Source organism: Heterodontus francisci, chromosome 42 (assembly GCF_036365525.1).
Source record: "Heterodontus francisci isolate sHetFra1 chromosome 42, sHetFra1.hap1, whole genome shotgun sequence".
NCBI classification, from domain to species: Eukaryota; Metazoa; Chordata; class Chondrichthyes; order Heterodontiformes; family Heterodontidae; genus Heterodontus; species Heterodontus francisci.
This window is the reverse complement of record NC_090412.1, coordinates 18932667-18959019: the sequence shown is the minus strand read 5'-3', so window position 1 is coordinate 18959019 and position 26353 is coordinate 18932667. Positions and strand designations below refer to the sequence as shown.

At 44.0% G+C, this 26353-nt stretch overlaps 1 protein-coding gene across 10 annotated transcripts in view; it reads right to left on the bottom strand.

Annotated features, from left to right (window-relative positions):
• ptpn20 (protein tyrosine phosphatase non-receptor type 20) overlaps positions 1 to 26353 on the bottom strand; it is a 332558-nt gene that overhangs the window by 183044 nt on the left and 123161 nt on the right. For all 10 annotated transcript variants that reach the window (XM_068020703.1, XM_068020704.1, XM_068020701.1 and 7 more), the window contains 2 exons: positions 19888 to 19966; positions 989 to 1154 (listed from right to left, as the gene is read on the bottom strand). In XM_068020703.1, coding sequence (XP_067876804.1) covers positions 989 to 1154; positions 19888 to 19966 — 245 coding nt within the window. The remainder of the gene's footprint in view (positions 1 to 988; positions 1155 to 19887; positions 19967 to 26353) is intronic.

Sequence of the window (26353 nt, the reverse complement as noted above, 5' to 3'; positions counted from 1 at the left end):
TATCCAGTTAATCCCACTGCCCCACTCTTTTCCCCATAACCCTGCAAATATTTTTTTTTCAAGTATATATCAAATCCCCTTTTCAAAGTTACCATTCGAATGCTTCCTCCACCCTTTCAGGCAGTGCATTCCAAACCAGGGGTTTAAGGTCATTCAACAATTCGGAGTCAAGCTACACCAACACAAAAGACCGCATCTGTATTGTAGCACCAAAGCTGCTCAGGTCTGACAGGATGACAATTGTTGTAGGGTTTCAGACACTGAGATATCCCGAGGAATGCATGTGCCTTTCAACACAGTGCGGGCACTGATACAGTGAGTGCAGTTCGCATAATTTCATCAGAAACCAATATTCTATTCAGCTGCAGTTCTATCCTGATACAGCATCCACGTGTTGTTGGAAGCTAGTTCGTAACCAGTAAGATTGGGGGCATGGAACTCAAGATTCGGCCAAACTGGCCCCCAGATTTGGCCAACTATATGAAGTGGCCTCTGTGGGGATCTCTTCCCCTCCTGCTCTGCCCAACATAGCTCACCCTCCGTTTCTGAGAGGGTAGAATGCTTACAACCAGAGTCACCGAGGGATGTGGGCCCAGCAGTGACCACTGCCCACCATTACCATTTCGATGGTTTGAGCAGTAATGGCACTTGCAAGACATATGTTTGTAGGTGAATTATATTAAACTATAGGCAGGTTTCTTTTTGAAATGAAGACCTGGGCCTCTTCGAACCTTGGCACTGGAGTCTCACAGGTTTCTGATCTGTGAATTGGAAGAATCAGGTGAGAAATGAATGTATATCCCATTCTGCACTGCCTCAGGTCAGAAGTAAATGTCCCTGCCCTGCTCACTTGTGCCAATGTGACTTTTCAAACCACCTGGTATGTAGTCTGCTGTGTTGCAGATTAACAAGTTCTGCTCTATCATAACATTTGGCTATTCTCTTGCTACATTACAGAGGCTGAGAGGAAAGCTAAACGGCACCTTACCTTTTCCTTCTGGTGCAATGAATAGGCAGCGGAAACAGCTCTCTCAGGAGAGTTTTTTGCCTCGTTCGGAAGTACAGCTTCCAGATATGACCCACCACTCAGCAAATAGCCATGTTCACTCTCCTGCTGGATCCCACTGGAGTTGATACTTAATGTACTTATGGACCTTTTCAAAGAAACATGAGGGAAAAAGTCAGTTATTCCAAACTCATTCAACAACAACAACTTGTATTTATATCTAGTGCCTTTAGCACAGGCTTCATGAGAGACAATAGACCCAGACTAATGTGTTGATCCCACATGTTTGAAATATAGTGACTAATATTATTGAAACTGTTTCTGCTGGAAGGAGGATTGGTAACCAGAGCACACAATTTAAGATCATTGGCAAAAGAACCAGAGGGGAGATGAGGAGAACAGTTTTTACACAGTAAGTTATGATCTGCAATGCACGGCCTGAAAGGGAAGCAGATTCAGTTGTAACTTTCCAAAGGGAATTGGATAAATACTTGAGATGAAAACATTGCCAGGGCTGTGGGAAAGAGCAGGGGAGTGGGACTAATTGGACAGCTCTTTCAAAAAGCCGGCAGAGGCAAGATGGGCCGAATGGTCTCCTTTTGATGCTGTACGATTTCAAAACTCATCCCATCATATTTTGTTCTTCTTGCTATGGATCACTTATTTCATCGGAGAAAAGCTTTCACGTCACCTTCAAACAAGGCTCAGGCGCTGTAGGCCCTGACAGACATCTCCACTGGGACTAAATATTCTGTTTCTCTACCAAGTACAGACGTGCAGTCATTTTTGGAGGTTTCTATCATTATGTTGGAGGCTTCTTCACAGATGGAGACAATGGGTCTTTTTAAATTTGTACACAAGGGAGCTCTCCACCTTAGGTTCAGAAAAGGTCAGTATCTTGATTTTTAAAAAATGCATTTTTCCCTGCTTTTAACATTGCAGCACAATTGGGTAAATCACATTCAACCCACTCACTGCATCATAACTATAATAAATTGTATTTGTGTCAGTCTCTGCTGCTCTAGATATTATTCTGGGATTCTGCAGCTCAGACCATTTTTGTAGCTGAGCCTTAGCTCCTTGAGTTGAATGTTCCTTTACTTATCCAACATCTAGATCAATTCCAGCACAGGTAAAGACATACCAGCAAACCCAATATACCAATGGATGACAGGCACAGTGACATCAAACTGTACACCGGCCTCACTAAATATGTATCTGTATATAAATTCATCTAAAACACAGATATCTATTGCTATGTAATATCTGCCCTTTGAAACACTGTCAACTTTTTACACATTGGAGTGTAAGAGTTAAAAACAAGAAACAGTGATATGTCAGCACTACATATTTAGTTGCTATTAAAGATAATGGGATTGCATATAGTTTCAATTCATAAATTGATTCCTTTGCAAGCTGCGCATTGCAATGTAAGATATTTAATTGTACTTTGTAGATAAATAAAGTCTTGCATTTATTTAGCAATCTTTCAAGACATTCCAAAGCACTTTACAGCCAATAAAATACTTTTTTGAAATGTAGTCACTGTTGTAAGGTAGGAAACACGGCAGCGAATTTGCTCTCAGCAAGCTCCCACAGACAGCAATGTGATAATGACCAGGTAATGTGTTTTTAGTGATGTTGGTGAGGAATAAATATTGGCCAGAACACAGGGGAAAACTCCCCGACTCTTCTTTGAAATAGCGCCAGGGGATTTTTTTTAACACCCACCCGAGAGGGTAGACGAAGCCTGTTTGATGTCTCATTGAAAGACTGCACCTCCAACAGTGCAGCACTCCCTCAGCACTGGACTGGGAGTGCCAACCTCGATGATGTGCTCAAGTCTCTGGAGTGGGACTTGAACCCACAACCTTCTGATTCAGTGCTACCAACTGAACCACAGCTGACACCTCAATAAAATGATGTGGGGTCTATCTTATAGAATAATATTGTATCTTCCCTATTAAGTTTAATAAAGTTAGGAGATATGCACTTGGAAATTGGTGTCCATGTGTAAATTGGGAGGTAGATGTGGGTTGTTAAAAAAAAATCTCTGGGATAATTTACTCCTGGTATGTATGGCTCCACACCACAGCCTGCACTGTATTTTCTTACTAAGCTATCACATACCCCTAAACATACATTCCTTTTTCAACATAGTCCTCTGAAATGGATGGTCCACACTTGCCAACCAGGATCAGTAACACTTCTAGGCCTTTCATATCTGCTCATGTACTGTGAATTATAATGGAAGGGTAGACAATTAGTGGGTTGGCATGAATATGCAGCTGAAGGTCACCTAGTGACTATGGTTTTAGTGCAATAATATTGTAGTTGCTTATGTACTCAACAGATAACATAATTTAACCCATGAAGTTCTAACATTGATTCTAATGGCAGAGACCCTATTAGATTCTACAGTATCACCTAGAAGTAATACCCTTCAACTACATGGATAAAGAGTCTCTGTGATATTTCTAATTATAGCCACTGTTTAATTCAAGGACATTGACTACACCTTAATATACAACTATTTAATTATCCAACATGTTGTCTGTGGTAATATAAATCAGCAGGGAGTTGACATTGGTTAATAAGCATTAATTTAATTGAACAGTTTTGATGGTGTCATAAATAATCAGAGTGAAGCTTGAATGGTTTCAAAATGTCACCAAGATTGCACAATTGAATTACTGTCTTAACTTTACTATCAGGCATTTATTATTACCAGCAGATCTCCTGTGCTATTGCCCACAGTGAACATGAAGCTAAGCTGAAGTGTGACAGGAAGTGTGATGCTAATCAGTACCATAGATTAGAATCATAAGTTCATAGCAAAGAGGGAGGGGGTTCAGTGCATTACCCTTGCGCCAGCAGGAACTGTATCTATATGCAAGTCATTTAATACATTCTGGATGTACCTTATGTATATTTTTGTTAGTCTTCAGTGGGCACATTAATTGTGTTTCATATAGGTGGCAGGGCAATGAAGATGTTCATTACATAGGAGCTGATGATACATCAGCTCATATAATGCACGAGATAATAATTAATCAAATACAGGGAAGAAGAAACTATTAATAAAATAACTTGTATCTTAACCAAGATACTGATCTGTTAAAATCTGCTAAGTGTCTACATCAATATATGGAGCACAGTTTGAAAACCAAACCCACTTACCCAATGAACCTCTGTTATTTTATTGAAATGAATGTGATGAATTATTGGGACAAAGTAGCCAAATATTCTTTTCTGAATGAGAAATAATGCCACCTTTGTATTCATTGTTGTTCTGTCACTTACAATGCTTTTAAATATAGGTTATGACACTTGTAATTACCATATTTTCTTGAAAATATCCTGAACCAAATCAAACACACCCTACTGCAATTTATTCATTTGTGTTTCAAAAGAAATTTGAGACACTATTGTTAATCCTACAGTTATTGTCACTGTACTATTATTAATTTATATTACCTACTGGTATATGTTTGCCACACACAGATTGTCTCATTCGTCAGATTTCTAATCATCTGTTCACACATGCACACACACAGATTGAAGCACTTGTCAAAGACATTCTTTCTTTCTTTCTTTCTTTGGCCTCCTTGTCTCGAGAGACAATGGGTAAGCGCCTAGAGGTGGTCAGTGGTGTCAGTCGCTGTGAGGCAACTATGGAGTGACCTCTCCATGGCGCATGCCTGGGCGAATGTATGGAGGTTGAGAGTTGCCCAAGCGTCAAAACCCCCCTCTCGGCCTTTCTGGTGGGGTCCAAAGGAGTGCAGAGCACGACGTTTGGCACCGGTATGGCTGCAGGAACTGCCGGAAACATGCCAAAGGTGACACATGACCGCCTACGGGGTTCCACTCCGGATTTTCTGTTAGGGTTTACTCCCTTAGCCGTGGTCTCTCCCGATATTAACTTGCAATAAACCAGACTTCAACATCTCCCTCCAGACTTCTGTTTTTCTCTATTTTTAAAATGTTAAAATCACAGAATTTTTACAGCACAGAAGGAAGCCATTCGGCCCATCATGTCTGTTCCAGCACTCTGAATGAGCAATTCACCTAGTGCCATTCCCCCGCCTTCTCCCCATTACCCTGCACTTTCTTCCTTCTTAGATAACAGTCCAATTCCCTTTTGAATGCCTCGATTAAACATGGCGAGACCACACTCTCAGGCAGTATCATACTATAATGCTTATTGCTCCTCTAAACTTTTCTCTTTTGTTGCTTTTTCATTCCAAGCAGATTATCTGATACACACTTCATCCTCATTGTGTTGAAATTAAGACTCATTGCACTCCTTTCCACCCTAATTCATTCCTTGCTGTGACCTCAGAACTGCCTAACTCTCTACTTCCTTCATTCCACCAGGACAGCAAGATCATGGGAACATTGTCACATCCAACTCATGCACCATCCCGACTCAGACTTTTTCTTTCACTGCCTCTCAGTCAACCACCTGGAATTCCTTCCCTAGATCCATTGTGGGAACACCATTGCCACAAGATCAGCAGCAATTCAAGAAAAGAGGCCCAACACCATTTCATCAAGGCAATTAGTCATGGGCAATAAAGGTAGTTTTATCAGCATGACCCACATCCCATGAACAAACTCTCTAAAGTGTGATCTCACCTGCAATCTAGAGGTTTTTAAAACCCAAACTTGGCGTCACCTAACAATTATTTCTGGATTGGTCTCATCTTCTCTCTTGCTCTTTTCAGTCCTGCTGGCTTTCTCCACTATGAACCTTGTCCTTCACATAGATTTCTCAATTTTTATAACAGCCTCCAAACACTTACGTGCACTTAACCAGTGTTGCTCACTCTCAAAGGCTCACCTGTCACCTAATTGGGAAATTGGACTTGGAAAGCCTCCTGCAAACCAAAACATTTTTCTGAAAATCGCCCTGTTTCTGGAAAAAGTTTCCCCAGACACACACGGTATATTATTGCCACTAAATTCTAATATCTGTCTAATTATTATTTTTGGATCTGCAAGATTGTATGATAGTAAAGTTCTTCAAGCCAAGTAGAATGCTTTGTACTAACTATATGGTGCTACTGTCACATGGCTACCAAAGACCAAACATATCAAACATGTATTAAACCAGATCAGCCATTTCCTCTCTCTGCACTTCCACGCACTCCTTCAGCTTAACTCTGCAGTAATGTCTCTGTCTTTCCTGTTTCTACCTTAACTCTGTGCACAGCCACAACAATGCACTCTTGTGGCTTGGCTGCTACCGCTATACCTGACCATAATAGATTTCAACCCAAGGCCTAGTCTCAGGCATGGCCTGCACCATCCACTCTGGCCTGTCATGCACTCCCTATGAGGTATTTTTGCAGCAACTTCCCAATCCCTTCCTCGTGACTAAGCCCAGTCCTGCAGCCACCTCAACAACAATGAGGCCCATTTCTAACCATGCACCCCATACTAGGCTGATGCTTAATCCACATAGCCCAACCATTTTTAAGCAGCCTTCCTATTATTATCCCCACTCCCCATCAGTTCCCAGATATTGCTTAACCGCATTCTAGGCTTTGAACCTGACATAGTGGGGTTATTGAAGGCCAGTAATTCATCCACAGGCTCCAATGAGAGCTCTGGCCCCTGAGTAACACAATGGCACCTTGAAGAACCTTCCTTTTAAAGATTATTGCAACTGGTGTGGAAGAACCTGGAGTGGGAGGGAACTTTCCTTAACCAGGTGAGCATAAAAGAGGAGGTTCAACAGAAGTAAGGGTAGAGATGAGTTGGAAGTTGAAGAGCTCAAAGAGGCTCTGTGTGGTCTGCATTAAAAAGAAGTGTTTGGAACTTGAATTACTCAAGAACTACTGTTTGTAAAAGAAAGGTGGCTCCCCCACAGTAGGGTCCTGTAACACTGGACTGTAACCCTCATCCCCATTTATTGCCCTCAAACCAGCCTGAACACTCTTCCTCCCTCCCTCACATTCTATCCTATTCAGACATTTCAGAATACACAGAATCGATATATTTCAATGAGAAAGAAAAATTCCAAGGATGAGACCCACCATCCGTGGTTAACTAAAACAGTTAAAGATAGCATCAAACTTAAAGAAAAAGCCTATAATTGCACAAAGATGGGAGGCAGGTCAGAAGATTGAACAGAATATAAAAAACAGCAAAGAATGACTAAAAGATTGATAAGGCAGGTAAAATTAGAGTACAAGAGAAAGCTAGCTAGAAATATAAAGACAGATAGTAAGAGTTTCTATAGATATTTAAAAAAGAAAAGTTAACAAACTGAGCATTAGTTCTATAGAAAGTGAGTCTGGGGAATTAATAATGGATAATAAGGAGATGGCAGATGAACTGAACAGATATTTTGCATCGGTCTTCATTACTGAAGATACAAATAACATCCCAGAATTAGCTGTAAGTCAGGAAATGGAAGGGAGGGAGGAACTCAATAAATTTATAATCACCAGGGAAGTGGTACTGAACAAATTATTGGGGTTGTGGCTGATGAGACCCCGGGTCCTGATGGACTTCATCCTAGGGTGTTAAAAGAAGTGGCTAGTGAGATAGTTGATGCGCTGGTTTTAATTTTCCAAAATTCCCCAGATTCGGGGAAGGTTCCATTAGATTGGAAAATAGCGAATGTAACTCCTTTATTCAAAAAGGGAGGGAGACAGAAATCAGGAAACTACAGGCCAGTTAGTTTAACATCTGTCTTAGAGAAAATATTAGAAGCTATTATGAAAGATGTTATAGCAGGGCATTTAGAAAAATTCAAGGTAATCAGGCAGAGTCAACATGGTTTTGTGAAGGGAAATCATGTTTAACCAATTTATTGGAGTTCTTTAAGGGAGATACATGTGCTGTGGATAAAGGGGAACCGGTGGATGTATTGTACTTAGATTTCCGGAAGGTATTTGATAAGGCGCCACATCGAAGGCTATTGCAGAAAATAAAAGCTCATAGTGTAGGGGGTAACATATTGGCATGGATAGAAGATTGTTTATCCAACAGGAAACACAGAGTAGGCATAAATGGATCATTTCCTGATTGGTAAGATGTAACAAGTGGTGTTCCACAGGGATCTGTGCCGGGGCATCAATTTTTTACAATTTATATAAATGACTTGGATGAAAGGACCGAAGGTATGGTGACTAAATTTTCTGATGACAAAAAGATAGGTAGGAAAGTAACTTGTGAAGAGGACATAAGGAGGCTACAAAGGGATATAGATAGGTTAAGTGAGTGGGCAAAGACCTGGCAAATGGAGTATAATGTGGGCAAGTGGGAAATTGTTCACTTTGGCTGGAAGAATAAAAAAGAAGCATATTATCGAAATGGTGAGGGATTGCAGAGCTCTGAGATGCAGAGGGATCTGGGGGTCCTAGTGCATGAATCGCAAAAGGTTAGTATGCGGGTACAGCACGTAATTAGGAAAGCTAATAGAATGTTATCGTTTATCGCGAGGGGAATTGAATACAAAAGTAGGGAGGTTATGCTTCAGCTGTACAGGGCATTGGTGAGACCACATGTGGAGTACTGTGTACAGTACTGGTCTCCTTATTTAAGGCAGGATGTAAATGTGTTGGAGGCAGTACAGAGAAGGCTTACTAGACTAATACTTGGAATGGGTGGGCTGTCTTATGATGAAAGGTTGGACAGGCTAGGCTTTATCCACTGGAATTTAGAAGAGTAAGAGGCAACTTGATTGAAACATATAAGATCCTGAGGGGTCTTGACAGGGTGGATGTGAAAAGGATGTTTCCCCTTGTGGGAGAATCTAGAACTGGGGTCACTGTTTAAAAATAAGGGGTCGCCCATATAAGACAGAGATGAGGAGAAATGTTTTCTCTCAGAGTCGTGAGTCTTTGCTTCCACCGCCTTTTGAGAAAGAGAATTCCAGAGTCTTTGAATATTTTTAAGGCAGAGGTAAATAGATTCTTGATAAGCAAGGGGGTGGAAGGTTATCGGGGGTAGGTGGAAATGTGGAGTAATCAGTTCAGCCATGAACTTATTGAATGGAGGAGCAGGCTCGAAGGGCCGAGTGGCCTACTCCTGATCTTAATTTGTATCTTCGCATCAACCAGCAGACCCAATTCTGGCAAAGTCATACCCTATCTGAGTACTAGTGTCAGACCACACCCTACCTTTCTGTCCCATCTATAAGTGTATAGGGGTTTGGTGACACCACACCTGGAACACTGTACAGTTTTAGGCACCTTACCGAAGGAAGGCTACACTCACCTTAGAGGGAGTGCAACAACAGTTGGCAAGATAATTCCAGGGATGAGGAGATTGTCTTATGAGGAGAGATTGAGTGGACTAGGTTTATATTCCGCGGCAAATTGCTGTAAATGTAAAACTGTAATTGACATGACAATTGTGAAACGGAAGGGTTGGGAAGAAACTCATGAGAGTATTGAAGGAAACTGATATCCCTTGCAATGTTTGTATTTTTTGGTGCTGTTTGGAAACTGTTTGGCAATGTAATTTTTACAGATGTTTATGAATAAAGTATATTTTGGAAATAAAAAAAAAAATTCCGCGGCAAAGGCTCAATGGGGAAAGACCACAGTGTAAGGTTCCCCCACCAAGCTGAACTGAGGGGCTGGATCCATGGGAAACCCCTCGAACTGTATCGTTAATATTCTCAATTGCTGTAAATGTAAAACTGTAATTGACATGACAATTGTGAAACGGAAGGGTTGGGAAGAAACTCATGACAGTATTGAAGGAAACTGATCTCCCTTGCAATGATTGTATTTTTTGGTGCTGTTTGGAAACTGTTTGGCAATGTAATTTTTACAGATTTTTATGAATAAAGTATATTTTGGAAATAAAAAAAAAATTCCCTAAAGACCAAGGACTGTAAGCAGACTAAATGTTGCAACTTGTGCGGTGCGGCAGGCCATCTCTACAAAACCTGCCCCAAACGCTGCCTCAGTTATGCTCAGGCGGCAAGGTCCAAGGAAAGGCCGGGAGAAGGTTCGACGAAGGCGTCCGGTGTTCGAATGGAGACCAGCAACCTTCTCCGCAGTGAGGAACTTCAACCTGAAAAGGAGAAGAAAGGGGAGGCAGCTGAAACCAGTGACCCAGCACCTACCCAGCACCCGGAAACCCCTCCTCCACAGACAGAATCAATGGAGGAGGAGGCAGCAGATGGACAAACAGGTCAGTGGCAAGTGGTCCAGAGGAAAACCACAAAGATAAAACATCCAAAAGCAGAACAGGCCACCACCCAAACCAGTGGCAAGAGGAGGCTACCTTCTGAAACAGACTACAGCAGCTCCTCTTCACTGGACGGGGAAATGCTGGAACGACGGCCCCTTCAAAAGAGGCGGCAGAACTCCAAGGAGATGGAAGATAAAGCCCCCCGGGCACTGGAAGCTGTGATGGGCCCGGCGTGCCCCAACCCCAAAGCGCCACATGTAACGACGTGGCCAACGCGTCTCAGCTCCGGGACACCGAGAGCAAAGACACATCTGGCGCACCTCAGCTCCGGGAAGCCGGGAGCAGTGATGTTTTCGAGGAGGAACAGAGGGGAACAGCAGAGGACAACCCTTAATGTGCGCAGCATTAAATCTACTACGTGATGTGTTTCAACCTTGGATTACCTCGCCAAGGTCAAAGCCGACCTACTGTTTCTGCAGGAGTGTGGAATACCACACCTTAGCACCTACAGGCAGTGGTCGCGATGGTGGTCCCACGGGCCATCGATCTGGTCGGGGGGTAATGATTGCCGTTCCTCCGGCCTGGGTATTCTGCTTCGGGGAGGTAACGTCACCATCTCCGAAGTTAAGGAGGTGGTGGGCGGTCGCCTCCTCGCAGCAGATGTAATGTACAACAATGCTCCACTCCGGTTGATCAACGTGTACGCCCCGGTACAACGCAGCGAGCGGCTGACCGTCTTCCAGCAGCTCCCACTGCTGCTGGTGACATCCAGGCCAGTCATCCTCGGCGGTGACTTCAACTGCATCATCGATGCGGCTGGACGATCCGGCAGTGACGACAGCAAACTGGACGCTACGTCCAGATTCCTAATAGAAACAGTTAAGGATGCCAAACTGCACGACGTCTTCAGCAAACCTGCAGACGGAGCGCAGCGCAGATACACATGGTCAAGATCGGACGGGTCTGCCCGTTCCAGGATTGACTTCCTGTTTGTGTCCCGTGCTGTCACGGTCAGATCCACCAACGTCAAGCCGGTGTTCTTCTCCGACCACTGCCTCTTACTGGCCGACTGTCACTTACAGGACGACCAGCAGGTTGGCAGGGGGACGTGGAAGCTCAATGTGACACTGCTGACCCCAGAGAACGTTGAGGAACTCAAAAGGGATTACAAAGGTTGGAGGACCGTGAAACCCCTCTTTGAGTCTCCAGTTCACTGGTGGGAAGCGATTAAGGAAAACATCAAGAGGTTCTTCATCCACAAAGGTGTTCAGAGGGCGAGAGAGAGACAGAGGGAAATGTCCCGACTCCAGAAAATTATGCAAAATCTACTCCGGTTGCAGTCAATGGGGGTCGAGGTCAAGGAGGACCTCCAAGAGGTGAAGAGCCAGCAGGCCTCGCTCTTTGCCAAGGAGGCCTCCAAGATCATCTTCCGGTCCAGAGTCCGCTCCATCGAGCAGGATGAGACGTGCTCGCGTTACTTCTTCCAAAAGGTACACAGAGAGAGCTCTGTTATCAGCAGCCTGAAGGAAGAAGATGGCTCGGTAACGTCTTCGCAGTCCGACATACTACGGATCAGCAAATCCTTTTATGCTGGGCTGTATGACGCGAAGCCCACAGACAGCAGAGCCTCCCAGTCCTTCCTGTCATCTATCACAGAGGTCTTAGATGACAGCAGGAGGGAGAGACTGGACAAGCCGCTAACTCTGGACGAGCTGACAAAGGCCGTCGAGTCCTTCGAGACGAGTAAAACTCCCGGAAGCGACGGCTTACCGGTCGAGTTGTACTTGGCCCTGTGGGACTGGGTCGGCCCGGACCTGCTGGAAGTATACGAGAGTATGCTCCTGGCCGGCAGCATGTCAGAGACCATGAGAAAAGGCACCATCACCCTCATTTACAAGCAGAAGGGGGAGAGGGCAGAAATCAGAAATTGGCGGCCCATCTCACTGCTTAATGTTGATTACAAGATTCTGTCCAAAGTCATAGCCAGTCGAGTCAAGTCTGCTCTGGAATTGGTGATCCACCCTGATCAGACCTGTACTGTACCCGGCAGGAAGATCTCTGATAGTCTCGCGTTACTCAGGGATACGATCGCCTATGTACGGGACAGGAGGGTGGACACCTGCCTCATCAGCCTGGACCAGGAGAAGGCTTTTGACAGGATATCGCACACCTACATGATGGACGTGCTTTCCAAAATGGGGTTTGGGGAGGGAATCTGCAATTGGATCAAACTGCTCTACACAAACATCAGTAGCGCAGTCTCAATCAACGGGTGGGAATCGGAAAGTTTCCCGATCAAATCTGGAGTCAGACAGGGCTGTCCTCTCTCCCCGGTCTTGTTTGTTTGCTGTATTGAACCTTTTGCTGAGTCTATTAGGAAGGATGCGAGCATAAGAGGGGTGACAATCCCAGGCAGCAGAGGCACTCAGGTCAAAACCGCCCTGTACATGGATGATGTCGCCGTCTTCTGTTCGGATCCGCTGTCGGTGCGCAGACTGATGAGCATCTGCGACCAGTTCGAACTGGCCTCGGGAGACAAAGTTAACCATGGCAAGAGCGAGGCCATGTTCTTTGGGAACTGGACTGACCGATCCTTTGTCCCCTTCACCGTCAGGTCAGATTACCTGAAGGTGCTGGGGATATGGTTCGGAAGGGCCGGGGCGTGCACCAAAACCTGGGAGGAGCGAGTAGCCAAGGTACGACAAAAGTTGAGCATGTGGGGGCAGCGATCTCTCTCCATTGTGGGTAAGAACCTGGTCATCGGGTGCAAGGCGCTCACGTTGCTGCTGTACGTGGCGCAGGTCTGGCCCATACCCCACTCCTGCGCTGTGGCGGTCACCCGAGCCATTTTCCGCTTCATCTGGGGATCTAAAATGGACCGGGTCCAGAGGGACATGATGTTCAAATCTCTGGATAAGGGCGGGAAAAATGTACCCAACGTGGCCCTCATCCTGATGACCACCTTCGTATGCGGCTGCATTAAGCTGTGTGTAGACCTCCAGTACGTAAACTCCAAGTGTCAGTACGTGCTGAGGTTCTATCTGTCCCCGGTGTTGCGAAGGATGGGCCTGGTCACATTGCCGCGGAACGCTCCATGCAGTTGGGCCGTGCCGTACCACCTATCCTTCGTGGAGCAGTTTCTGCGGGAAAACACCTTTGACCACCGGTCCATCAGGCAGTGGTCTGCACGGAATGTCCTCAAGGCCCTACGGGAAAAGGAGACGGTGGATCCTGTCGGATGGTTCCCCAAGCAGACCGTCAAAGTCATTTGGCGGAATGCCTCACCACCAGAACTTTCAAACAAGCACCAAGACGTAGCTTGGCTGGTGGTCAGAAGGGCCCTCCCCAACAGATCCTTCATGCACGCCCGAAGTCTCGCCCCCTCCGCACAATGCCCCCGCGGTGGCTGTGGTGAGGAAGAGATGGTTGCCCACCTCCTCCTGGAATGTGTCTTTGCAAAGCAGGTGTGGAAAGAGATGCAGTGGTTTTTAGTTAGTTAGTTAGAGATACAGCACTGAAACAGGCCCTTCGGCCCACCGAGTCTGTGCCGACCATCAACCACCCATTTATACTAATCCTACACTAATTCCATATTCCTACCACATCCCCACCTGTCCTTATATTTCCCTACCACCTACCTATACTAGGGACAATTTAGAATGGCCAATTTACCTATCAACCTGCAAGTCTTTGGCATGTGGGAGGAAACCGGAGCACCCGGAAGAAACCCACGCAGACACAGGGAGAACTTGCAAACTCCACACAGGCAGTACCCAGAATTGAACCCGGGTCGCTGGAGCTGTGAGGCTGCGATGCTAACCACTGCGCCACTGTGCCGCCCGAGGTTCATCCCAAACAGCTCTGTAACACAGGAGTCTGTGCTCTACGGGCTGTTCCCAGGGACGCACACCGAGACAAACATCAATTGCTGCTGGAGGACTATCAATTCGGTGAAAGATGCCCTTTGGTCTGCCCGAAACTTGCTGGTCTTCCAGCGCAAAGAGTTGTCCATGACTGAATGTTGCAGACTGGCACATTCCAAGGTCCAGGACTACGTGCTGAGGGACGCACTAAAGCTTGCGGCAGCCGCGGCAAAGGCTCAATGGGGAAAGACCACAGTGTAAGGTCCCGCCCACCAAGCTGAACCGAGGGGCTGGATCCATGGGAAACCCCTCGAACTGTATCGTGAAAATTCTGTGTGCTGTAAAATGTAAAATTGAATATGGCATGTCAAATGTGAAATGGAATGGTTGTGAGGCAACTCATGAATGTAATGAAGGAAACTGATCTCCCTTGCAATGTTTGAATTTTTTGGTGCTGTTTGGAAGTGTTTTGTAATGTATTTTTTTACAGTTTTTTATGAATAAAGTATATTTTGGAAATAAAAAAAAATTCCCTAAAGTTTTGAAGAATGACAGTTGATCTCATTGAAACATAGAATATTCTTAAGCGACTTGACAGAGTCAATGCTCAGAGGATGATTCCCCTTGCTGGGGAATCTAGAACCTGGTGTCGTAGGCTTAGAATAAGGGGTTGGCTATTTAACACTGAGATGAGGAGTTGTGAACCTTTGGAATTCTCCAGCACAGAAAGCTGTGTATCCTCAATCGTTGAGTATATTCAACAAATATCAATAGATTTTGGGGTACTAAGGGAATCAAGGGATAAGGGGATAGTTCAGGAAGGTGGAGTTGAAATAGAAGATCTGCCATGATCTTATTAAATGGCGGATCATGCTTGAGGGGGCGAATGGCAGACTCCTGTTTCAATTTCTTATGTTCAACACCAACCCCAGGCACTTATCTCCACATTCCATAAATATTTCATATTTCCACTTATAATTCAATGGTCAGGATTTTACAGGGCTCCCGACATTGCTTCCATGGTAGGGGAGGGGGGCGGAAGATTGTCTTGGCAGTGGCCCAACATGGAGCCCGATGTTGGATGGGCTGGGCCAGATCTTTCCGCCGGCGGCAAGGCTCTGTTGCGGCCACCGCCCGCCCCCACCCACCACCACCGCTGGGCGACAGGATCCAGATTTAAATATGTTAATTAATGACGTGAATAAATTTAAATGAACATACTGTGATCTCATGGTCGGGCCACGATCTTCAGAGCAGCGGCCAGCACTCCCATGCCTTCAGTTTCCCATCTGGGGAAAGCAGGTAGTGAGGTGATGGGGAAGGGGGGAACGTACGATTTTTAGTGGGGGATGTTGCGGGGACAGGGTCAAATTTTCATCATTAGTATAGGGGACCTGTGAACTTTGTTCAGTTTTGGTGGGGTGGGGGAAGGTAAATGTTTTTGGGGGTGCGATGGAAGGACAAATACTTAATTTTATTGTTATTGGGGGGTGGGAAAGTGGGGATAGAATTTTGATAGGAACAGTGGGGGGGGGGGGGGGGAGCGTTCACTTTAAAAATTTAAATTATCTGGCAGGGATGGCCGCCCTTTAAAAATGGCGCCAGTGCCTGCGCACAGGCAGCTGACGCCATTGCAGACGTCAGAGAGCCCCGCCCCCGCCACGTGATTGGGGGGGGGGGGCGCGGACTGACCGGCGCATTTAAATTAGCCGCCGTGCGGTAGATCGCAGTGGCATGTGGGCCGCCATTTTTTTCAGCGGCGGGCACTTAAAATCCAGCCCAATATGTGTGTAATATTTCTATTTGTACACATTCTATTTATAATCGCTTCTAATTATTGATCCATTTTATATGGGGTGGATTTCTCAAAATGCATACAGGAGAGCCTTTTTGAGTCAGTATGTAGAAAGTCCTACAAGAGGAGGGGCGGTACTGGACCTAATCCGAGGGAATGACGCCCAGACAAGTGGTAGAAGTGTCAGTGGGGGAGCATTTCGGGGATAATAACCGTAACTCTGTAAGATTTAAAGTAGTTATGGAAATGGTCAAAGATGGACCAGAAATAAAGGTATTGAATTGGGGGAAGGCTGATTTCAATATGATAAAACAGGATCTGGCCAAATTGGACTGGGAGCAGCCACGTGTAGGAAAGTCTACATCACATCAGTGGCAGTCATTCAAAGAGGAAATTGTGAGAGTTCAGAGCCAACATGTACCCGTTAAGGTGAAGGGTTGGACCAACAGGCCCAGGGAACGCTGGATGTCAAGGGATATAGAGGATTGGAACAGGGGGAAAAAAGGAGGCTTATGGCAGATCCCAAGCACTGAAAACAGCGGAGGCACTAGAGGAGAATAGAAAGTGTAGGGTGGCACTTAAAAATGTAATTAGGAGAGCGAAGAAGGAAAATGAAAAAACACTGGCGGGCAAGATAAAGGAAAATCCTAAGGCATTTTAGGATTAAGGGGAAGAGGATAACCAGGGAAAGAGTAGGGCCCATTCAGGACCAAAGTGGCAATCTTTGTGTGGAGCCAGAGGACAAAGGTGAGGTTTTAAATGATTATTTTTCATCAGTGTTCACTATTGAGAAGGACGATGTAGGTGTAGAGATCAGGGAGGGGGATTGTGATATACTTGAACATATTAGCATTAAAAGGGAGGAAGTATTAGCTGTTTTAGTGGGCTTAAAAATGGATAAACCCTCAGGCCCAGATGAGATGTATCCCAGGCTGTTATGTGAGGGAAGGGAGGAGATAGCAGAGGCTCTGACACAAATTTTCAAATCCTCTGTGGCCACAGCGAATGTGGTACCATTATTCAAGAAGGGTAGCAGGGATAAACCAGGTAATTACAGGCCAGTGAGTCTAACATCAGTGGTTGAGAAAATATTGGAAAAAATTCTGAGGGACAGGATTAATCTCCACTTGGAGAGGCAGGGATTAATCAGAGATAGTCAGCATGGCTTTGTCAGGGGGAGATCGTGTCTAATGAACTTGATTGAATTTTTCGAGGAGGTGACGAGATGTGTAGATGACGGTAAAGCAGTAGATGTAGTATAAAGGGATTTCAGTAAGGCTTTTGATGAGGTCCCGCATGGGCGACTGATTAAGATGGTAAGAGCCCATAGGATCCAGGGCAATTTGGCAAATTGGAGCCAAAATTGGTTTAGTGGCAGGAGGCAGAGGGTAATGGTCGAGAGTTGTTTTTGTGAGTGGAAGCCTGTGACCAGTGGTGTACCACAGGGATCGGTGCTAGGACCCTTGCTGTTTGTAGGTACATTACTGATTTAGATGTGAATATAGGAGGTATGATCAGTAAGTTCGCAGATGACACGAAAATTGGTGATGTTGTGAATAGTGAGGAGGAAATCTTTAGATTACAGGGAGGTATAGATGGGCTGGTAAAATGGGCGGAGCTGTGGCAAATGGAATTTAATCCTGAGAATGAGGTGATGCATTTTGGGAGGACTAACAAGGCAAGGAAATATACAATGGATGGGAGGACCCTAGGAAGTACAGAAGGTCAGAGGAACCTTGGTGTACTTGTCCATAGATCACTCGAGGCAGCAGCAAAGGTAGATAAGGTGGTTAAGAAGGCATATGGGATACTTGCTTTTATTAGCCGAGGCACAGAATATAAGAGCAGGGAGGTTATGATGGAGCTGTATAAAACGCTAGTTAGGCCACAGTTGGAGTACTGTGTACAGTTCTGGGCACCACACTACAGGAAAGATGTGATTGCACTGGAGAGGGTGCAGAGGAGATTCACCAGGATGTTGCCTGGGTTGGAGCATTTCAGCTATGAAGAGAGACTGAAAAGGCTAGGGTTGTTTTCCTCGGAGCAGAGAAGGCTGAGGGGGGACATGATTGAGGTGTACAAGATTTTGAGGGGCATTGATAGGTTAGATAGGAAGAAACTTTTTCCCTTAGCAGATGGGTCAATAACCAGGGGCCATAGATTTAGGGTAAGGGGTAGGAGGTTTAGAGGGGATTTGAGGAAAAATATTTTCACCTAGCGGGTGGTTGGAATCTGGAACACACTGCCTGAAGAGGTGGTAGAGGCAGGAACCCTCACAACATTTAAAAAGTATTTAGATGAGCACTTGAAACGCCATAGCATACAAGGCTACGGGCCAAGTGGAGGAATATAGGATTAGAATAGTTGGGTGCCAGATGGCCGGCATGGACACAATGGGCTGAAGGGCCTGTTTCTGTGCTGTATAACAATGACTCTATATATATTATTCATATATGTGTCAGATATTTGATAAAAGTTTGCCTGTTCAAGGCCTATCTGAGGGTTTGAACTCATATTCTGGGCTGCAACTGTAGTTCATTACTGAGCAGGTTTTGTGTTGTTGGAGATACTGTCCTTGAAATAATCAACTAACTGACAGGATTCAGGTGAACACTAAAGATCTTGTGACAGGATTTCAAACAGTTCCCCCAGTGTCCTCATTGGCATTCTGCTCTCAACCAAAATCACCAAAAAGAACATTAACTGAGCATTCACCTGAAGGCTGTTTTCATTCATTGTGTGATAGATAATCTGCTATTTAAGTGCTGGGTTTAATTATTAATAATATCTCATTTTAGAAAATTAGAGATTTTTATTTTGTAAAATGTGAGATTGTTTTGCAATTTGATATTTGCATATATGATTCCATATATTAGTACAATTATATAATTTCTACAATGAATACATGTATTCCACTGTTTCGATGCTACATATAATATATCTAATGTCATGTTGTTTATACTATATGTTTCTGATGCTCATTTATTCACACTATTTCCACTTATTATCTAAATAGCTGAAGGCAGACTGGCACCACCACCTCCTCAGGGCCATCAGTGATGGGCAATAAATGACGGCCTTGCCAGTGATACATCTGAAAATACATTTTTTTAAAGATGAATCAGATGGTTGTATTTATTCATGTAGCTGTGAACAACATTTATTTATGTAACTACAGCACGTCATGTAGACGTATTGATTGATTCATTTAACAGCAGCAGAGGAGCCCAACTTAGTTCTTTAATTATCTCCCCTTTGTGAGCGAGGAGCTTAATTTTTGTTTTGTTTGTTCAACAATAACTTGCATTTATATAGCACCCTTAACACAGTAAAATGTCTCAAGGTGCTTCACAGGACATTTGACCCCAAGCCATGTAAGGAGATATTAGGACAGATGACCAAAGGTTTGGTCAAAGAGGTAGGTTCTGTGGAATGTCTTAAGGGAGGAGAGAGAGGTAGACAGGCAGAGAGAGGTTTAGGGAGGGAATTCCAGAGCTTAGGTTCCAGGCAGCTGAAGGCACAGCTACCAATTTTAAGTCGAAGGAAGTTGGGGAACCGTGAGAAGCCGAAATTGGAGCAGGACAGAGATCTCCGAGGTTTTCCGGGCTGCAGGAGGTTACAGAGATAGGGAGGGGTGAGATCATGGAGCGATTCGAGAACAAGGATGTGAATTTTTAAATCGCAAAATTTTAAACTGCTCAGAAGCAACACTCCCAGAAAATCCACCAATATTTTAGAAATGCTTTCTTTCATTGATGCAAAATACAGTCCAGACCTTGTTTCCTGGTATTGGAATTAAAATTCCAAACAAATAAATCTATCTGATAATAAAAAGTCAACATGACAACATTAGGAATAGTAATGGACTGTATCCAACACTGACAGAAATCAAATTATATGTAAAATTACTGTGAAAATCATTTCGAAAGGGAATGAGAATCAACTACAGGAAGGAAGGTTCTTTCAATCCAACTCTGAGTAAAACATAGTTTCTCCTAAAAATTTAAAGTATTCCTAAGGTTTTGGAAAATGAGAGTAAAATGGTTGTTACATGGTAGAGTTACCTGTCTGTGAGGGGTCGATAGCGACTTGCTATTGAACTCCTGTTTTCTGCTCTCCACTCCTGCTGCCGATGCCAGCTCCCTAAAAACACAAATCCAATTACTTACAAAGCTACACCGCTCTCTAATAACAAGAAGTGGGGCACGGCAGTTTCTTCACCATCAGATAGCGCACTTAATTCCACGCAAGGTATTTTGAAAAGTGACAAAGATTTCCAGTGGCACTGCATTTGAAAAAGTTAGGCGCTCAACTCATCTCAACTCATTGTTGTGATGACAACAATCCTGTTCCTTCTCCAGAGGCATTGTTTATGTCACTGACCCTGGAAAGGGGCTTTAGTCCACCTGAGAAATGTTAGCGCCCAGTTCCTCAGCCAGTTGAACAATGTAGTCACAAAACTACATAGTAATCTCTTTAGCTTTGAGAATAATACGGTTAATCTCTCTTCATTAGTCAGCAGGATAGAAGCTAATAATCTTTCTTTTTAAGCTACTGGTTTGTTGCTTCTTCTCAGAGGCGATATCAACAGCTGTGCATACAGATAACAGACATCTGGGATTGTGTTTGAGGCTGAACACAACCAAAAACTTGGGTGATGTCATAGAACCATGATAGAAAAACTCCAACAATTTGTTAATGTTCTCTGAACTTCGAGACTGTCAGTCTCTGAGCAAACTCCCAGATTTGTTTCATCGATAAGGTGCCCGGCATATATTTTTCTTCAGCTTATGCATCAAAAGCCTTACCATTATGCGTACATCGTTTGAGAGAAGCGCAGAAGGTACAGTTGTTGCAGTGAAAGTATACAGCCTCTCACGAGATTCCCAGTTGGTGCCGAATTAGTTAGTCTCAGCTAGACCAGAGGTTGAGGTGCCACAGTTGGCTATAATGGCCTAGGGCTATTGCAAGGGGAGAAAAATCACTTAGCATTTCCTTGCCTGATTACATTCCCGTGACTTCAGCTGGAAATCCCCACATGTAGATGTCGGCTGAGAACAGGATTAGGATCAGGCTCAGTTTCAATGGCCCACCCCTAGATCAAACAACCGGCTGACACTCAGTGTTTCGATGCATACATGGAGGTTGGCCACTTGGGTGAGATACGAGAGAATCACTGGTTTCCATAGAACCACTTCCCAGCAGGAGCCAGTATCGTCAGGAGAAAAGAGAGGAGATTGGGTGGAGACAGAGTACGTACAGAATTATCACCATTACACTATTGTGAAGGTTGTGAGCAGGATCTCCAATACCTCTTTGTGTATTTACAAATGATTTCAACAACTATGGGCGGCACAGTGGTTAGCACCACAGCTCCAGCAACCCAGGTTCGGTTCTGGGTACTGCCTGTGCGGAGTTTGCAAGTTCTCCCTGTGACCCCGTGGGTTTCCGTCAGGTGCTCTGGTTTCCTCCCACAGCCAAAGACTTGCAGGTTGATCGGTAAATTGGCCATTGTAAATTGCCCCTAGTGTCGGTAGGTGGTAGGAGAATGGTGGGGATGTGGTAGGGAATATGGGATTAATGTAGGATTAGTATAAATGGGTGGTTGTTGGTCGGCACAGACTCAGTGGGCCGAAGGGCCTGTTTCAGTGCTGTATCACTCTATGACTATAACAGATCCTTTTAATTTTGATTAATCTAAGAACTGGTTATTCACAGGGCATAATATGACATTAATGGGTGTTTCACCCCTAGGGCTGTTGATGGTTAGCTTAACATGGTATGTGTAAATGTTCTATTTAAAGTTATATCTACTTCATGAATAAATATTTGGCTAAACATTTAATGTTTGAGAAGTAAGAAACATCAGAATCTCCATCCACCACAATAATGGCTGATTCACATAATGTAATGATAATTTCTTTGTGTATTTGGAGGCAATTGAAAATAAAATTGTCAAGCAGTTATTCACAAAGATGGAGTCCCTTTAACAACAACAATAACAGCAACTTGCATCTATATAGTGCCTTTAACATAGTAAAATGTCTCCAGGCACTTCACAGGAGCGTAATCAGACAAAAATTGACACTGAACCAAAGAAGCAGGCATTGGAACAGGTGACCAAATGCATAGTCAAAGAGGTAGGTCTTAAGGAGCATCTTAAACGAGAAAAGAGAGATGGAGAAGTTTAGGGACGGAATTTCAAGCTTGAAGGCATAGTCGCCAATGGTAGGGTGAAGGAAGTTGGGGATGTAGGGCTGGAGGACATTCCAGAGAAAGGGAGGGGTGAGGACAAGAAATGATTTGAACACAAAGATAAGAATTTTAAATTTGAATACCTAGGAGTCTGGGAAGCAATGTAGGTCAGTTAGCACATGACTGTTAATCATAATAATGGGCAAGTTAGTGAAAAAGATACGGAAAGTGACAGTGCAAAGGAAATTAACCAGCATGATTAATTCCCCCAGAGAAGTGATGACAGGGCAAAGGGGATATGGTGAAGAAAAAGGACAATGAGTTTAAAAAATTGCCTAATAAACAGCTCAGGACATTGGAACAGAGACTATGTAAATTGGAAGAACATTCATGTCCCAATTCACTTCAACTGAATGGAAGGAGAGAAACAACTTGCATTTACATGGCGCCTTTCATAACCTCAGGATGATCCAAAGCTCTTCGCAGCCAATGAAGTACTTTTGAACAGTAATCACTGTTCTAATATCACTATACAACTCCACTTATAATGAGGACCTGAGCACTAATCTCTTGTTTGATTGTGAGGGACATTTTACTGTTCTTTCTGCATCAATGAAAATCAGTGCCTTGAGTCACTTAATCTCTGTCTGAGCCTTTGAGCGCAGAATTAATTGCACTTTACAAATCTTAATTTCAGTTCAACTGCTGAAAACTATGACCCTACGGATCATAGCCCTTTGCTGCAGTTACACGGTCACTTTCACATCAGGATCACGACCTCAGACAACTTTGCACTTTGTCAAAAACTCGCAATCCCCAGTGTGTTAGGAATAATGAACAAGCTGCTTTGCTGATTTTAAACCATCTGTTCACAACATTCAGTCAGACACCTTCTGATGCAGTAACGGCTCACAACAAATGGAATTTCATGGCACAGTCACAATGTACTGCATCTGAATATTAGATCTGCCTCTCTCAGCATTTTAGTCTGTGAATTGTGTCCCCAGTATTTTGGTTGTTTGTGTTCCTCTGCCCCAGTGCTCTCGATCTTAACTGGGATTGGGGGTGGGAAGGGTGTGAAGGCTAGGGACATGAAGACCTGGCCAATTTTAATGTTAAGCTCCTCCTGGCCTAGAAGAATTCTAAAAGGAGCAGATCTTAAGTACTTAACATGGCCAGTCAGTGCCTCCCGCTTTGGATCTGTTAGCCGGCAGCTGAAAGCAGGACTCCTCAATATTCAAAGTACTACAAATTATTACCAAGTATTTACAGTTGGCAGGAAAAAAGACAGAAGCGCAAGGAGAGCCAACTGTGTAACAGCCCCGACAACCAATTTTATCTGCAGCGCCTGTGGAAGAGTCTGTCACTCTAGAATTGGCCTTTTTAGCCACTCTAGGCGCTGCTTCACAAACCACTGACCATCTCCAGGCGCTTACCCATTGTCTCTCGAGACAAGGAGGCCAAAGAAGAAGAAGAAGATTTACAGCACAGCAGCAAGCCATTCAGCTGGTGTTTATGCCCCACACGAATCTCCTCCCATCCTCATCTCACCCTATCAGCATGTCCTTGTTCCTTTCTCCCTCCTGTGCTTATCTAGCTTTCCCTTGAATACATCAATGCTAATTGTCTCAACTACTCCCTGTGGTAGAGCATTCCACATTCGAACTACTCCCTGATTAAAGAAACTTGTCCAGAATGCCCTATAGGATTTGTTAGTGACTTTTATGTATATCCCCTAGTTTCGGTCTTCTCTACATTTGGCCTATCAAACACTTTCATAACCTGAAAGACCTTGATCAGCTCACTCCTCAGACCTTTTTTTTTCTAGAGAAAAGAGCCCCAGCCTGTTCAATCTTTCCTGATGGATATAACCCCTCAGTTCTGGTATCTCCAGTGCCTCTATATCCTCCTTGTTCTACATCACAGCACTGACTATGTCATCGTGCCGTGATTTTTGAATGTGATCTAATCCCTGGCTTGTCTTTTGAGGGAGCGGTGTTGATGGCCTGATTTGAGGTAGTCAGTGATGGATTATAGCCAGGAGGTAAAGGTTTTTAATTTTAACTCCCTTCCACATACCATACCCACTGGGCAGGCGAGGGTGGGGGGGGGGGGGGGGGTGGTTAAAATCAGGACTAATGTACTTCACTGATTTCCCTTCCTTCATCTGTGGATTTAGGCCCTTTATATTACTTTTTCTTAATTTCCAAAATATACTTTATTCATAAAAATCTGTAAAAATTACATTGCCAAACAGTTTCCAAACAGCACCAAAAAATACAAACATTGCAAGGGAGATCAGTTTCCTTCAATACTGTCATGAGTTTCTTCCCAGCCCTTCCGTTTCACAATTGTCATGTCAATTACAGTTTTACATTTACAGCAATTGAGAATATTAACGATACAGTTCGAGGGGTTTCCCATTGATCCAGCCCCTCAGTCCAGCTTGGTGGGGGAACCTTACCCTTTATATTACAGTACTCTTGCCAAACGCAACCTTGGTTTCAGAAAGAAACAGCTTGCGTTTATATAACACCTCTCACATCCTAACATGCTTCACAGTCAAAGTGATACTTGCTGAACTGTAGGCACTGTTTTGTAGGCAAACATGGCAGCCAATTTGTACACAGCAAGGTCCCACAAACAGCAAATCAGAGAAATGGATTGGATCTCATATGAGCATCTGAACCGGCAGTTGGGGTCTCCGATTAATATCTCATCCCAATGCAGCTCACAGAAACATAGAAAAGTCATTCCCTCAGCAGTGCACTGAAGTGTCAACTTGGATTATTTACTGGAATGAGGCTTGAACCCAAAACCTACTGACTCCAGGCAATATTCTACTGTCTGATTCAATATGGGCTAAGCTTAATCTAGTATGTTTGGTGCCTGGGCAAATTGTCAGGTGTACAGCTTTAGCTGATGGATTAGAAAGTTCACGCTTATATTTTGAAGAAGAGTTATGTGGAAAGACTGAGTGGCAGCATCAGGTTGAGGCAGATACCCTGATAACATTTAAAAAGTACTTGGATATACACTTACAGTGTCGTAACCTCCAAGGCTACAGATCAGGAGCTGGACAATAGGATTAAGCTGGATGGCTACTTGTCGGACAGTGCGGACAGGATGAGCTGAATAGCCTCCATCCCTGCCTTAAATTTCTATGATTTTTATGAATGGAAATGTTGGAAGTACAGCTCTCAGTAAAGTGCTTTCAGATAATGGAGCAACACAGCTGCATTTTCCACCCAAACTATAAAGGATATTATATTTGCTTACTGACTTCCTTAAACCGAGCGCACAGGATTTTTTTTTTATCTCCGCTTTCTGCTGCTTGGAGCTTTTTTAAATGAATTATGTGACGACTTTCATACGGGCCATCGTGTAGTAATATTATATTAAATCAAGGGGAAATTCACATAACATTATGGCCAGCCTAAGAAAAAAAATAACCATGGAAATTCCAAAACTGGGAAGCTGGATCCCCACTATCTTGGATGCAGAAGGAGAAATGGTTCCAGGAATGGGGCAAGATTATTTGTCTTCTCCTTTAATGATGCTAGGGTTAGTGGTCTGCTTTATCTCTTTCCACCTGTTACTGGGTATTAAGGAGAATGTGACTGAATAGCTGAGATATTGAGGCTGATGGTATAACCCCTGATACCTAAATTGCTGATATCTCTCAGTCACGTGTTTTGTAAACTACCACTTCCCACAGTCCTTAACTGTAACGCAGCCAAACTCCCTTACTTTGATTTGCTCTATGTATTGCGGCTAATGACGCAATAGAAAATTTTAGCTTCTTGGGCTACAGAGGGGTGTACCGTGGATATTCAGGGGCCACGTGTTGGTGTGGGACTGGAGTCACATACAGCTCAGACTGGGTAAGGACAGTAGGTTTCCTTCCCTACAGGACAGAAATGAACCTGTTGGGTTTTTTTTTGACAATCCAGCAGCTTCACGGTCATTTGTATTTTAAATTCAAATGCTCAAACTTCCATGGAAGGATGATGAACTCACATTATCTTGATGACTAGCCCAGCAACACTAGTCAGTAATATATAAAAAAAAAAGCATGAAATAATCAAAATAGGACTGAGTTGTCTGGGCTTTGAAGCCGGGGCTCAGTTGCACAGCTCTGGGTTAACAAACTTTGTCTTGTCATAAATTGGACAGCCATTACCTTGACAATTGAACAAAATATCAACACAGTTTCAGCTGTATTCTATGATGAGAGTAATGGTCAGGCCTTTAAAGTGGGTAACATGCACGACTGCCTTGGGTGCTGTGGCCATCGGGGCTGAAAGATGACCTGATAGTTAAAAAAAAAAGTTG